Raw genomic sequence first — 15,313 nt, forward strand, 5'->3', positions numbered from 1 at the left:
ATAGCAAGAATATCCTTCCTCAAATTTGGAGACCAAAACTGCACACAGTACTCCAGGTGCAGTCTCAATAGGGCCCTGTACAACTGCAGAAGGACCTCTTTGCTCCTATACTCAACTCCTCTTGTTATGAAGGCCAACATTCCATTGGCTTTCTTCACTGCCTGCTGTACCTGCATGCTTCCTTTCAGTGACTGATGCACTAGGACACCCAGATCTCGTGTACGTCCCCTAACTTCAGATAATACTCTGCCTTCCTATTCTTACCACCAAAGTGGATAACCTCACACTTATCCACATTAAACTGCATCTGCCATGCATCTGCCCAATCACACAACCTGTCCAAGTCACCCTGCAACCTCATAGCATCTTCCTCACAGTTCACACTGCCACCCAGCTTTGTATCATCTGCAAATTTGCTAATGGTACTTTTAATCCTTTCATCCAAGTCATTAATATATATTATAGATAGCGGCAGAGTTGCTGGCTTATTGCCCCAGAGATCCGGGTTCGATCCTGTCTATGATTGTTATCTGTGTGGAGTTTTTTGTGGTTGTTCCGGTTTCCTCCCACACTCCAAAGACATACAGGTTTGTAGGTTAATTGGCTTTGGTAAAAATTGTAGATTGTCCCTGGTGTGGGTAGGATCGTGCTAGTGTAGGCGCAGACTCGGTGGGCCGAAGGGCCTGTTTCGGCGCTGTATGTCAAAACTAAGCTAACCCAAGTGCAATATTCTATTGCATACATGGCCTGAGGCTTTGTGTGCAATAGGAGCAGTCAAACATATGAAAATTATGATGATAATCATGATGACACTTTATTGCCACATGTAGCTATGTACCTAGATACAGAAAAAATCTTTGTTTTGCATACAATCCAGTAAAATAATACTATAGATAAGCACAATCACCGATAAATGCAAAAGTGCAACAATTGTAGTGTGATAGTAGACGTCACTGAGACAATACACAAAGAGTAGCCCACTTTTCTGGCACACACAAAGTTTCAAAGTTCTGAAGAGTTCAGTCTTATCTTGGCCTTAAAAGCCTGTTGTCCTGGCAACACCGATCCTCTCCACCGTCTGCCGCCATCTTGAAAACGGCCCTTTGCCCTTTCGCACAGATGTGAACAAAGCCATTCATTCCGAGAGCTCTCCTTCGTTGATTAGTGCGGGTGTCAGGGATTGTGGGGGGGAAGGCAGGAGAATGGGGTTAAGAGGGAAAGATAGGACAGCCACAATTGAAAGACGAGTAGACTTGATGGGCCAAATGGCTTAATTCTGCTCATAGAACTTATGAACTCTGCCATATGGAACAGTATGGGAAAATGAGGTTGGTCGTGGGCAAGGGTATGGCTGAGACGATTATAGAAAGAGGTCCAAGGAGTATAGTGATGGTCAGGCCTGGAACTGTGCAAGAGCATCAGGGATGAACACAGAACAGTACAGCCAGGAACAGGCACTTCAACCCAAAATGTCCATGGCAAACACAATACCACGTTAAACTAATCTCCTCTGCCTGCAAGCAATCTATCTCCCTCCAACCCCTGCATATATATGCATGTGCTTTTCTAAAAGCTTCTTAAATGGCACTATCATATCTACGTCCACCACCTTTTCTGGCAGTGTGTTCCAGGCATTCACCACCTCTGTATAAAAAAACTTGCCCTGCACACCTCCTTGAAAATTTGCCTCTCACCTTAAAGCTATGCCTGCTAGACTTTGACATTTCCACCCCTGACTGTCTACCCGATCTATGCCTTTCATAATTTTATATACTTCTATATACTCCCTGTAATGGCAGTTTCTATACCATCCCGAAATCCCACTTCGATAGCCATTACTTCTCGGGGATGAAATGTAGTTACAGCTTACGCACACGTCGCACCCTGATATGGCAAAACGAATCTTCCAAACTCCTTTTCTTCATTCATTAGTTTTATTAAAGTAGCACAAATCATAGAGTAATAAATCAGTTTCTGTACTTTATCAACTGTTTCTTCTTCAAACAATGTCTAGAAATTCTTGCAGTTACTACCGTGTGGTTCTTATAAATATAACCGGTGCGAGCGTATGGTACGAGCGCGTGTTGTAAAGAACTGTATGTATGCTCCCCATCCTCCGAGTCTAAACTGACCCACAATCTCTGTCGACACGCTAGCCTCCTCCCATCTAGACACTCCCAATTACGCGTTAAGTCACACCCACAAGCAGGTAAAAAAGACATAAACTAGAAATATTAAAACATAACACAATGACAATAACTGAATTAAGCATAAATGGCTCCTACACTCCCTTCAGCATCCGCCCCTCCAGAGAAAATAATCCAAGTTTGTCTTACTTCTGCTAATAACTAATACCCTCGAGAGGATTTAGTTTAGTTTAGAGATACAGCGTGGGAACAGGCCCTTCAGCCCACTGAGTCCCCGCCGACCAGTGATCCCCGCACACTAACACTATCCTACAAACACACAGTTTACTATTTTTACCAAACCCAATTAGCTTGCAAACCTGTACGTCTTTGGAGTGTGGGAGGAAACCGGAGCTCATGGGGAGAGCGTGCAAACTCCATACAGACAGCGCCCGCAGACAGGATCGAACCCGGTTCTCCGGCGCTGTAAGGCAGCAACTACCGCTGCGGCACCGTGCCACCCTAATTTAGAGGAAGAGTCAAAATCATGGAAAATGTCACCGGAGAGAGTCCAGACACACAATGAGGCCCTTGCCAAAGAGCAAAGGAAAGGAGTGGGAACAACCAGCAAGAAAACTGTTTAAAGAGCACCTTACTGCCAGAAGACTAATGCATTGGAATTTCCAGGAGTGTACCATCTAAGTGTGGTCCATTTTAACTGACACTTAACCAAGTCTTCTTCGACGTGTGTGGTCCAGTCGTTGAGGGCACAAGTGAATTTTCAGCCAGCCTTGTATGGATTTGTGTCAAATGAACAGAGTTCCTGAAACAAATTTGTGTGATCCATGTACAGCGGTCTAATTGCTTTGTGAAAGAATTTCTAGCCTGTTATCTTTACCGAGGTTTAAGACCTGTCTGTCCTCACAAACTAAGAGTAAAAGCAGTTTTACGAGTTAAATAGAGGCACTGTAGCACCATGATCTGTTCCCCAAAATCTCTGAAGAACAAAACCTTATCTGATCTTTTTTTGTTGCTTTTGCAATATTTTGCTGTGTGAAAAAAAGTATCCATATCACAAAATCAACTAGACTTCAAAAGTATTCATTGAGTGGGAGACACTTTTGAACAAAAATGCGCATGAAATGTCCTGGACTCATAATGTTATAAAGCATGGAAACAGGTCCATCGGCAAAACTCATCAATGCCACCCAGGATACCTACCTGAAGCTTGAGCCATTGCCTTGTGTCTGGCACTTCTATCCATGTTTTAGTTTAGTTTGGTTTAGAGATACAGTGCAGAAACAGGCCCTTCGGCCCAGAGTCCGTACCGGCCAGCGATCCCCGCACATTACCACTACCCTACACATACTAGGGACAATTTTACGTTTACACCAAGCCAATTAACCTACAAACCTGTACATCTTTGGAGTGTAGGAGGAAACCGAAGATCTTGGACAAAACCCACGCAGGTCTTGGAGAGAGCGTACAAACTCTGTACAGACAGCACCCGTAGTCGGGGTCAAACCTGGGTCTCGGGCACTGTAAGGCAGTACCCCTACCGCTGCGCCACCGTGCCGCCCACCGTACTTGTCTAAAAGTTCTTAAAATGTTGTACTTCAGCCATCTCTGTTACATCTTCTGGCAGCTCGATCCATACAACCAATGACTTCTGTGTTGAAAAACGTACCCCTCAGGTCCCTTTTAAATCTTTCCCCTCTCACTTTATATTATGCTCTCTATTTTAGACTACCATCCTTTGCAAAAAGACTGTGACTATTGATCTTATCCATGCCCCTCATCTATATACTAAAACTCTTGTTTGTTTGTTTGTTCCTGAACTACAGCCAAAACGGTACACGATAGTGCGACCATTTTAGGCCCACCTTACTCACCGTCGTCCCTTTGGTGCTAATGGAAGAAGTTTCATTGAAATCGGTGTTATATATTTAAAGTTATTCACATTTTAAAGTTTAAGGGAGGGGGGAGGGAGGGAGGGGGGTGTTAAGAGGATAAGGGGGGTTGAGGGGGATGGAGTGGGGGGGAGGGGGAGGAGGGAGGGGGGAGGAGGAGGGGGAGGAGGGGGGAGAGAGGGGGGAGAAGGGGAAGGTGGGGAGGGGAGGAGGGAGAAGGGGGAGGGAGGGGGATGGAGGGGGAGCAGAGGGGGGAGTGGGGGAGGTGAGGGTGCTGCACCAATGCAGGAGAGGTTTGGGCGAAACGGGTCCACTTGGTCGAGTTATCTTGTATATTTCTATATTATTATCCTTCACCTTCCTTTCACTGCAGTGTAAACAGCCCCTGACTATCTTGGCTCCTCTTATAACTCAAGCCCTCCCGTCCCAATAACATCTTCGTGATGCTTTTCTGCACCCTCGCCAGCTTAGTGCGATCCTTCTGACTGCATGGCAACTAAAATGGCACACATTACTCTAAATGCAGTCTCAACAACATCTTGTATAGCTGTATTATAACATCCCAATCCCTGTGCTGACCAATGAAGGCAAACGTGCCAAATGCCTTCTTCACCAACCCTGTTCATAAGCGAATGTTTATATATATTTTTATTGTCCTGAGTAGGTGAAATGAGGACCAGAGGACAAGGGTTAAGGTGATGGGGGAAATACTTAACAGGAATCTGAGGGGTCAATTTTTCACACAAAGAGTGGGTGGTTGTATGGAACCAGCTGCCAGAGGAGGAAGTTGAGGCAGGGACTATCCAAACGTTTAAGAAACAGATAGGACAGGTACGCAGATAGGGCAAGTTTAGAGGGATGCGGCCAAGAGCAGGTAGCTGGGACACATTGGCCGATGTGGGCAAGTTTGGTTGAAGGGCCTGTTTCCACGCTGTATCACTCTATGACTCTTATATACTTCAAAAGAAGGAGGCATACTTCAGATTTTGGCAGTCAGGATTGTACAAGAACTGTAGGAGTACACTTAAGAAGGAAATAAGAAGAGAAAAAAGTCAGAAGATATGAAGTGGAACCTGACAGGCTATGCAAAGGAAAATCCGAAGGGATTCGGCAGATATATTAAGAGTAGAAGGGTGGCTTGGGAAAGGATATGTTCCCATAAAGATCAGCATGGATGACATTATAAAGCCACAAAGGGAGGGGGGGGGAGGGGGAATATTGAATGATTACTTCTTTAGTTTAGTTCAAGAGATACAGTGTGCAAACAGGCCCATTCGGCCCACCGAGTCCGTGCCGACCAGGGGTCCCGAACACTAACACTATCCTTCACACACTAAGGACAATTTACAATTTTACGAAACCAATGACTCCACAAAACAGTAAGTCTTTGGATTGTGGGGAGCAAACTGAAGATCCTGGAGAAAAACCCACGTGGTCACGGGGAGAACGTACAAACTTCGTACAGACAAGCACCCCTAGTCAGGATCGAACCCGGGTCTCTGGCGCTGTAAGGCAGCAGCTCTACTGCTGGTGCCACCGTGACGCTTCTGATCTGTTTCACTGAGGAGAAAATCAGAGACGCTAAGGAATTGAAGCAGAATAGTTGGAGGAACAGCCTCCCATATTTCACTTGGGCAGCTTACAGCCCAATGGTATGAGTATTGATTTCTCGAACTTCAAGTAACCCCGGCATTCCCTCTCTCTCTCAATCCCTCCCCCACCCAAGTTGCACCAGCTTCTTGTTTTCACCCAACAACAGCTACCAATGGCCTGCTTCCTTTATCATCATTACATTTTTGCATATCTTTCATTCAACTTTCTTTATCTCTCCACATCACCGTCTATATCTCTCGTTTCCCTTCTCCGTCACTTCAGTCTGAAGGAGGGTCTCGACCCGAAACGTCACCCATTCCTTCTCTCCAGAGATGCTGCCTGTCCCGCTGAGTTACTCCAGCTTTTTGTGTCTACCTTCGATTTAAAACAGCATCTGCAGTTCTTTCCTACACATCTGCAGTTTCTTCCTGCACAGAGGAGTTGAGATGTCTTTGATCAGCTATGAATTACCAAAGAGAATGTATTGGCATTAAGATGGATAAATCCTGGGACCTGAACAAGTGAACCCTGGACCTTGTGGGAAACCAGGGGGGAAATTGCAGAGGGCCTTGCAACAGTATTTGCATTATCTTTAGCTACAGGTAAAGATCCAGAAGATCAAGGGTAGCTAAGGTTGTACCGTTATTTAAGAAGGCCAGCTGGTACAAGCCAAGGATCAAAGGCTGGTGAACTGGACATCAGTGGTGAGAAAGTTGCTGGAAATGTTTTTTAGGGATAGAATCTATGAGCATTTTAGTTTAGTTTAGTTTAGAGGTATGGTGTGGAAACAGGCCCTTCAGCCCATCGAGTCCGCGCCGACCAGCGATTCCGCACACTAACAGTATCTTACACACTAGGGGCAATTTACAATTTTACCGAAGCCAATTAACCTACAAACATGTACGTCTTTAAAAAAGGCTCTGGGATGCCTTGAGGTTGCAAGAGACATTATTTTAATGATCTGAAGAAGGGTCTCGACCCGAAACGTCACCCGTTCCTTCTCTCCAGAGACACGGCCTGTCCCACTGAGTTACTCCCAGCATTCTGTGCCTGTCTTACTTTCTTTTCAGGGCCGCCTTCAATGGAATGGCAAGGAATCGCGCTTGCAATGTTTTCAATCAGCTCAACGCTTCGCTATTTTGGTTCCTGAACAGTGGTGCCTGCATTATATTAGTGCAGAGAATAGGCTCGTCTGGATCAAGCGTTGTCACTGCAGTCACATCTGTGGCTAATAAGCCAATTTCCATTTGAAGACAATGCTCTGTTGTCGTGCTCACAAAAGGTCAGATATCTTTCAAATGATCTGCTGGCCTTCTTTGCGCTGCCAAAGCACAGCAGTGAAGTTGCTCCAACGACACTGTTTCATCCTTCAGCGTTCAGTCATCACAAATTATACAAGAGGTGAATCCACAGATGCAACTGCGGGGGCAAAAGGCTACTTCCTAATCCACTAATTGCAGCAACAGCCTGTGGAAACAGGCCCTTCAGCCCATCGATTGCACCGACCAACGATCACCCGTTCACACTGTTTCTATCCTATACACCAGGGACAATTTGCAGAAGCCAATTAACCTACAAACCCGCACGTCTTTGGAGTGTGGGAGAAAACCGGAGCACCCGGAGAAAACCCGCGCAAGGTCGTAGGGAGAACGTACAAACTCCGTGCAGACAGCACCCGTAGTCAGGATCAAACCCGGGTTTCTAGCGTTGCAAGGCAGCAACTCTAACGCTGCGCCACCGTAATGCCTCAAACACACGGACTGAATGTGATACTCAGCATGGCTTTGTGAGTGGGAAATCTTGTCTCATCATCTCAATCAATAGAATTGAGCTGTTGAGGAGATGGACAATTGATTGGTGAGGGTAAGGTGGAAGATGTTGTATACATTAACCTTAGCAAGACTGCATGGTAGGCTGGTCCAGAAACGTATTTAACTGCTGATCCAGGATGAGTTAGCCAACTTGATAGAAATTAGCTTGGTGGTCGGAGTCAAGGGATAATAGTGAATAGCGAAGGGGTGTTAAAGGGGGGACTTCTAGTGAAAGGCCTCGATAGTGTGAATGTGGCGGAGGGTTTTTTCCACTAAGAGCAGAATCAGGTCATTCGGCCCATCAAGACTACTCCGCCATTCAATCATGGCTGATCTACCCCTCCTAACCCCATTTGTGTATGAAGGTATGTGTACACACTGAAGGGCCTGTTTCCACTCTGTGTGACTCTATGACTCTGTACACGTACTTAATTATGATTGTGCTTAGGTATAGTAATGTTTTACTAAACTGTATGTAAAAACGGAATTTCACTTTACCTCGGTACATCATGTGGCAATAAAGTACAATTGAACCATTCTTTGGGAATTCAGACGGGAAAGGCGAGAGTTTTTTATCTCTCGACGTGAGGGGAATAAAAAACCTCATCGCCTGAGTCTGTTTGTAGTCTTCAGACTGGAATTACACAGCTTCAATCCAACCATCCCCCTCCACCGGTTTCAGCAGAACACCACAAACGCTTTCATAGTAGTGATACAGTGTGGAAACAGGCCCTTCGGCCCAGCTGCCCACACCAGCCACAATGGCCCAGCTACACTAGTCCCACCTATCCGCATTATAGACAATAGGTGCAGGAGTAGGCCCATCTGGCCCTTCAAGCCAGCACCGCCATTCAATGTTGATCATGGCTGATCATCCACAATCAGTATCCCGTTCCTGCCTCTCCCCATACCCCCTGACTCCGCTATCATTAAGACCTCAATCTAACTCTGTCATGAAGGCATCCAGAGAATTGGCCTCCACTGCATTCTGAGGCAGAGAATTCCACAGATTCACAACTTTCCGAGCGAAAAAGTTTTTCCTCATCTCCGTTCAAAATGGCCTACCCCCTTATTCTTAAACTGCCTCAGAAGGCAGTGGAGGCCAATTCTCTGAACGCATTCAAGAGAGAGATGGATAGAGCTCTTAAGGATAGCGGAGTCAGGGGGTATGGGGAGAGGCAGGAACGGGGTACTGATTGAGAATGATCAGCCATGATCACATTGAATGGCGGTGCTGGCTCGAAGGGCCGAATGGCCTCACTCCTGCACCTGTTGTCTATTGTCGCCAAGGAACCATGGGAGGTCGGTAGGAATCTCCGTTGCTGTCTCTTGCGATTGATTGTGTTTCGCTTGTTACACTTTTGTCGCCAGGAGGCGTAGGCTGCACGCCACAAACAGACCTAGGTTGAGTCAGTCTCGCTTTTCAAATTTTTTTTTTCTACAGACCGCAGCTTGCAGAAGAAAGGAATGATATTTTATATTAAGCTGCTTTTTGCTTTTTTTTTTAAAGAATAAAACCTCGTCAAATTCCCCGAGGAATGGCAGCGAGTTGCAGGGGAAGATACTTGGACTGGATTTGGAGCGGCTGGTCGGATTCCAGTGATCAGAGCAGATTTTGTTGTATTAAACAAAAAAAAGGGTGAATGACGCACATTCACAGCTGACCTCTCCTGCACAGGGAAATACAAAAACCAGCTCCGAACACTTTTCAATCAATCTGCAACCATCCCCCCCCCCCCCCCTCCCTCTACAACATTAAAAGGTGACGCACGTTTGCGATTAGCAATCAATATTCCGCACTGTGATCCACTCGCCTTTTTCATGAATGGGGACCAAATGCAGTCTGGGGAGGTGATTAATGAACGCGAAAACCGCCAGAGCTTTTCCTTGTGTGGGATTGCCCATTAATTATTACAGTTTCCCGGGCGTCAAAACTATACAGCAACGTAGAAAAATAGGTGCAGGAGGAGGCCATTCGGCCCTTCGAGGCAGCACTACCATTCAACGTGATCATGGGCTGATCATTCTCAATCAGTACCCCGTCCCTGCTCCCCCCCCCCCCCCCCCCCCCCCATCCATATCCCTTGATTCCTTTATAGCCCCAAGAGCTGAATCTAACTCTCTCTTGAAAACTCTTTCTTAAATGTTGGAATAACGCTGTCCTCTACCGATAATCGATCAATTTATAAAGTCTACCGCCCGCATTTGCCCATCCCATCGGCTCGAATGCAGAATTTCCAACATTTATTCTAAACCAAACCGTTCTCTGCACCCTTTCATTACCTCTAGTTTTTTTCCCCTCTCCCCTGACTCTCAGTCTGAAGAAGGGTCTCGACCCGAAACGTCGCCTATTCATTCCTTCCTTCTCTCCAGAGATGCTGCCTGTCCGCTGAGTTACTCCAGCACTTTCCAAGTGTCTGTCCATCTTCCATCTATAATCTTTTTGTTTTTATTTTGCAAAAAAAAATGAAACTCATTGACTGTCAATTTTTTGATATTTAAAAAAAAAAAAAAAGAAGCTATTTGCAGGTTGCTGGGGGATATGGGACAGACAAGGCGACAACAGCTGTTCGCCGGGCGGAGTTTTTTTATTCCTCTCCCACTTAAAGCCACTACTGCCTTCACCGTCCCGTTAAATTTTTACTGGGCAGGCAGTAAATTTCACGGCTGACAAGCCCGCCGTCCTGCCCAGTCACTGGAGGAACATTGGCCGCTCTGTGTCAGTGGAATGAAGTCCAGTGTTGTAATAGGCCAGTGCAGCGCTCAATCAGTCGATCAGTCACCCCTCTTTGGCCGGCCAGCTCTCGAGTTATTTAGGGTTGCAGACAGCCCCCTCTATTTCTCCTTTCTCTTTAAAGCCTATCTTCTTCCAGCTCGGTTTTTAAAAAAACGTCAGTGTGAAGGTCTCGCATAGATTATATATATATATATATATAAAAGACCTTCACACTGACGTTTAAAAAAAAAATATATATATATATATGCACACACACACACACATATATATATACACACACACACACATATATATATATATACATATATGCACACACACACATACACACATATATATATACACACACACATATATATATATATATACATATATGCACACACACACATACACACATATTTATATACACCCACACACACATATATATATATATACACGTACATATATATAATAATAGTATATTCCTTTATTCGTCCCACACCGGGGAAATCCTATATATATATACATATATGCACACACACACACACATATATATATATATATATATATATATACACACACACACACATATATATATATATATATATATATATATATAATAATAGCATATCCCTTTATTCGTCCCACACCGGGGAAATCCTATATATATATGCGTGTAGGGTTTTGTTTGTGTGTTGTTGTGAAAGTCGCATTCCTTGCATGGTGTTCTCAGTTTTTGAGTGTTCCCAAAAGCTAGGGTCCGGTGTAACTTATGCAAATAACATAGGCGTGCAAGGCAATGACTCACAGCCGGAACTGCACACAGGAGCCATATAAAAACTAATGGGAGAGTTAATACGCAGATAGCGAGAGCTTTGCACAGGAGTGTAGCTGATGGAATAACAGCGGAGAGAACGTGGAGGGGGGGGGAAAAAAGGAAAAAACATTGTATATGTGTATAGTGCAGAGTATTTATTTTTAATCTTTTGAAGTGAGCCTGTGAATTACAATGGCCGATGAAAAGGACAAACGATAAGCGCAATAGTAGTTTCAACGTGTTGAACTGGGAACAAGTGCAGCGGCTGGACAGGATCCTAACGGAGACCATCCCAATCCACGGGCGAGGGAACTTCCCGACGCTGGAGGTGAAGCCCAGGCAGATCGTCCAGGTGGTGCGTAGTCGCCTGGAGGAGAAGCGCATCTGTGTGCGGGATGTCAGGCTGAATGGCTCTGCCGCCAGCCACGTCCTCCACCAGCACAGCGGGCTGGGCTTACAAGGGACCTGGACCTGATCTTCAGGGTCGACCTGAGCGGCGACAAGGAGTTCCAGACCGTCAAGAACGTGGGTGCTGGACTGCCTGTCGACTTCTTGCCCGAGGGGGTGAACAAGGAGAAGATCACACCCTTGACCCTGAAGGAAGCCTACGTGCAGAAGATGGTGAAGGTGTGCAACGACTCCGACCGCTGGAGCCTCATCTCCCTGTCCAACAACAGCGGCAAGAACGTCGAGCTGAAGTTCGTGGACTCCCTGCGCAGGCAGTTCGAGTTCAGCGTGGACGCTTTCCAGATCAACCTGGACTCCCTGCTGCTGTTCTACGAGTGCTCCGAGAACCCCATGTCCGAGCACTTCCACCCGACCATCCTGGGGGAGAGCGTGTACGGCGACTTCAGCCAGGCGCTGGAGCACCTGCAGCAGAGGCTGATCGCCACCAGGAACCCGGAGGAGATCAGGGGTGGGGGGCTGCTCAAATACTGCAACCTGCTGGTGAGGGGCTTCCGCGCCGCCTCCGAGAGCGAGATGAAGGGCCTGCAGAGGTACATGTGCTCCCGCTTCTTCATCGACTTCTCCGACATCGGAGAGCAGCAGCGCAAGCTGGAGTCCTACCTGCAGAACCACTTCATGGGGCTGGAGGACCGCAAGTACGACTACCTGCTCACCCTGCAGAGGGTGGTGAACGAGAGCACCGGTCTGCCTGATGGGCCACGAGAGGAGGCAGACCCTCACCTCATCACCACCCTGGCCTTCCGTGTGCTGGCCGAGCAGAACATCATCCCCCAACGTGGCCAATGTCACCTGCTACTACCAGCCCGCACCCAATGTCTCAGACGCCAACTTCAACAACTACTACATCGCCCACGTTCAGCCCGTGTTCCCGTGTCAGCGGCACAACTACTCCACTTGGTTACCTTGCAACTGAATTTTGAGGGGGCAAGGAAAGAAAGGAAGGGAGGGAGGGGGAGAAAAAGAAGTGAGGGGGTAAGAACGACGAGGAGAGGTGAACAGAATTTGGGGGGTGTGTGGCTCTAGTGGCCGAGACTGGAGAGGGATTCAGACTGTGGGGAGAACTCTGTATCTGCCAACGATTGGGAGCGAGATTGACCCAGGCTTGGCTTGTCCACTGCTTCAAGTGCTTTTTTTTTTTGGAGCATTTATTTTCCTCCAAAAACAAATCAAAGGCTTGTTTTTTGTTTCGGAGACGGGCGAATTGTTTTTTCTTTCTGCCTCTGCAACAATAATAACCCTGACCCTGGTTATGTAGACATCTTCGGCTGCAACCAGATCTCCTCTCCCTCCCTCCCCACCCACCCACACACACACTGGTTCTCCCCGAGCCTGGTTATTATAGACATCTTCGGCTGCAACCAGGTACTGGTTCTCCCGAGCCTGGTTATATAGACATCTTCGGCTGCAACCAGTTCTCCTCCTCCCCACACACACACACACCACATTTCTCCCCGAGCCCCCTCCCTTTCTGGGAAGATTGAGCAAGAAATGACAACATGGGATTTCCGCACCCATCGCCTTTCTCATGAGCCTCTCGTTTCTCCCTTTAATTTTTGTCGTTGTTGTTTAGATGCTGATTTATTTTCAATATACATAGGTGAGGGGGAAAGGCTCCTCGTTGATTCCACCCCCCCTTCCCCTTTCTCGCCTGTTCTCCGACCCCCTCGACTCGTCTGGTAAGTCCAAATGTAGCAAATAAGCCGAGCAATTGAATTTGGCTCCTTCCATGAGAGAGAGAGAGATGGCGAGGCGAGGTAGTGGGAACGTTGCAATTCGGCTTGCAAACACTATGGATGATGCACCGAGATGCTGCTTCTTCACAGTTGCTTTTGTGTTGGGTTGGGGTTTTTTTTTGGTTGTGTGTTTTATTTCGGCGAGAGCTCTTCTTTTTATTTTTCCTCCTTTGGAATAATCCAAAAAAACGTTTGCTCCAGGAAAAAAAAAGCGAGATTGTTGATGAGTGAGAGAAGTCGCTCTTGTGCTAACCTGTCGGTGGTCTCAGAGAGAGTGGTCTCTCGTCTGCACGTTCTTACATATCGTGGAAACTGCAAAACGCTGTGACTAATCAAGGACCAAAGATATTTTTTCCCCGTTTTTATATATGCATAATCTATATCTTGAAAAAAAAAAAACACACACAAAACCCAAGGATAAAGTTGTGGCTAATTTATATTTGTCTATATACGAACATGAATCAAGTGCCTACGAAGATGGAAAGAGATACTGTATTCAAATCTTGTGCTTAATCCACATTTTTCTTTACATCAGGGACAAAAAAAAACCGTGTTTCTTGCACGAATTATTAAATTCCCTATTTCTTCTTGGAAAATACTTGTATTAAAAAAAAATCTTGTCTGTGATAGTTTAAAAGTATGTATTGTCTTGAACAGTGTAGCACTTAGGCAAGTATTTAAACAAAGTACTCTATATTTTCCAGTTTGTAACAAGTTAATTGGCGCTTTTTGTCCGTCCCCCCCCCCCCCCCCCTCGCCTCTGAGTACAGGTACTGTGTGTTGCAGATGTATTTGAGTTTCTAAAGTTAAAGCATAGATGAGTGTCTTAAAAAAATTTTAAAAAATTAAAAAAAAGTTGGGGTGGGAGGGGGTGGGTGGATTGGGAGTGGAAGACTGTTTTTTTGTTTATTTGGTTGTTTTTGGTGGAGTGGATAAATTTAGCAAACCCTGCTGAAGCCAGCGATTGGGCATTGGCCGGCAGCAAGCTTAGCAACTGATTCGAACGGGGAAAAAAAAAATAGCTGACCCAGTGCTTGATTAAGAAGAATAATGCATTTTGAGTATGGTTGATTTGACTTGTCCCAGGGCCACCCATTAATGTAATTTGACAGTTGTTAGGAACAAGCCTATTTCTGACCAAAGAAAAAAAGGAAACCCTGACAATGGCTTTAAACTTGATGATATATGGGAAGCGATTGGGGAAAATGAACCAGTGACTGAATTGCAAATAACATTCCACTGGTTCTGCATATTTGGCAGGTCTGCTTCAATGAAGGGAAAATCTTTTGGACTACGCAACAATAAACCTGTTCTAAATTGTGCTGCAATTTTAACTATTTGACCAAAACATGAAATGTTCTTTCCCTTCTGTTTTGCAACAATTTAAAGATATATATATATATTAGTTTCATGGTAAATGAATTTTTGCTTCAAGTGCTTTGGCAGCAGAATGCTATGCCTGTATTTCCTCTTTAAAAAAAAATAAAAAAATGGTGCACATTTCCAAGGTTTGTAACCACCGTTTCCAGTAATGCAATTGCTGCAAGGCCTCCCAAGTTTTGCAAAGATTGGGTTGGCAGAGGGAAGGGGGGGGGGGGGGGGAAAGGAAAATAAAAACTTAGCACTTTGAATCCAGTCAAGAACTTTGCGAAATCTTCTCCGGTTTGCAAAGTGGGATAAATAAATGCCAGATGATGAGGTTTAAACTATTTTTTTTAACAAAAATGTTTGCTTGAATCGTCTGTTCTGAAATCTTGCTCGGTTAAATGAAAATTCTCCATCGTGGCGATTGGGGGGGGGGAAGCTAGAAGTCCACAACTCGAGGGGATTTTCTGTGTCTGTATCGAGAAATCCATTTGTTTATTATTGCATATTACTTATTCATTCTGCAGTGTTTGACAACGTCTCGAAGTGCAGCACACTAATGTTTACTTGAGAGAAATGAAGGGGTTGGGGTAGGCGATACCTTCTCTCTTCTACATTATATGGTGTGTATCTTCCTGTTTATTTGGTGTGATACTAAAGTGATTGATCGTGTGAAAGGGTTTTGTACCCTTCAATTTGTAAAGAGTGGATGCCAGTGGGTAGGTAGTCTAACGGCTGCAATGTGAGGCTTTGACTGGAAGTGAAGGCCGGGGGGGG

The 15,313-nt window shown here is 45.6% G+C and overlaps 1 protein-coding gene and 1 long non-coding RNA gene across 3 annotated transcripts in view; both read left to right on the forward strand.

The window, feature by feature from the left end:
• The first annotated feature begins 11,041 nt into the window (after nucleotides 1–11,041).
• Nucleotides 11,042–12,357, forward strand: tent5aa (terminal nucleotidyltransferase 5Aa). Its single transcript, XM_078400236.1, is given in 6 exon segments — nucleotides 11,042–11,180; nucleotides 11,182–11,427; nucleotides 11,430–12,119; nucleotides 12,121–12,154; nucleotides 12,157–12,206; nucleotides 12,208–12,357. Coding segments are annotated over 6 exon segments (1,182 nt in total). The 5' UTR covers nucleotides 11,042–11,162; the 3' UTR covers nucleotides 12,352–12,357.
• Nucleotides 12,358–12,864: 507 nt separating this feature from the next.
• The window catches only part of LOC144594058 (uncharacterized), a 91,756-nt gene continuing 89,307 nt past the window's right edge, over nucleotides 12,865–15,313 (forward strand). For both annotated transcript variants that reach the window (XR_013547321.1, XR_013547320.1), the window contains exon 1: nucleotides 12,865–13,114. This is a non-coding gene — a long non-coding RNA (uncharacterized LOC144594058). The remainder of the gene's footprint in view (nucleotides 13,115–15,313) is intronic.

This window comes from Rhinoraja longicauda, chromosome 5 (genome assembly GCF_053455715.1).
Source record: "Rhinoraja longicauda isolate Sanriku21f chromosome 5, sRhiLon1.1, whole genome shotgun sequence".
In the NCBI taxonomy this organism is placed as follows: domain Eukaryota; kingdom Metazoa; phylum Chordata; class Chondrichthyes; order Rajiformes; family Arhynchobatidae; genus Rhinoraja; species Rhinoraja longicauda.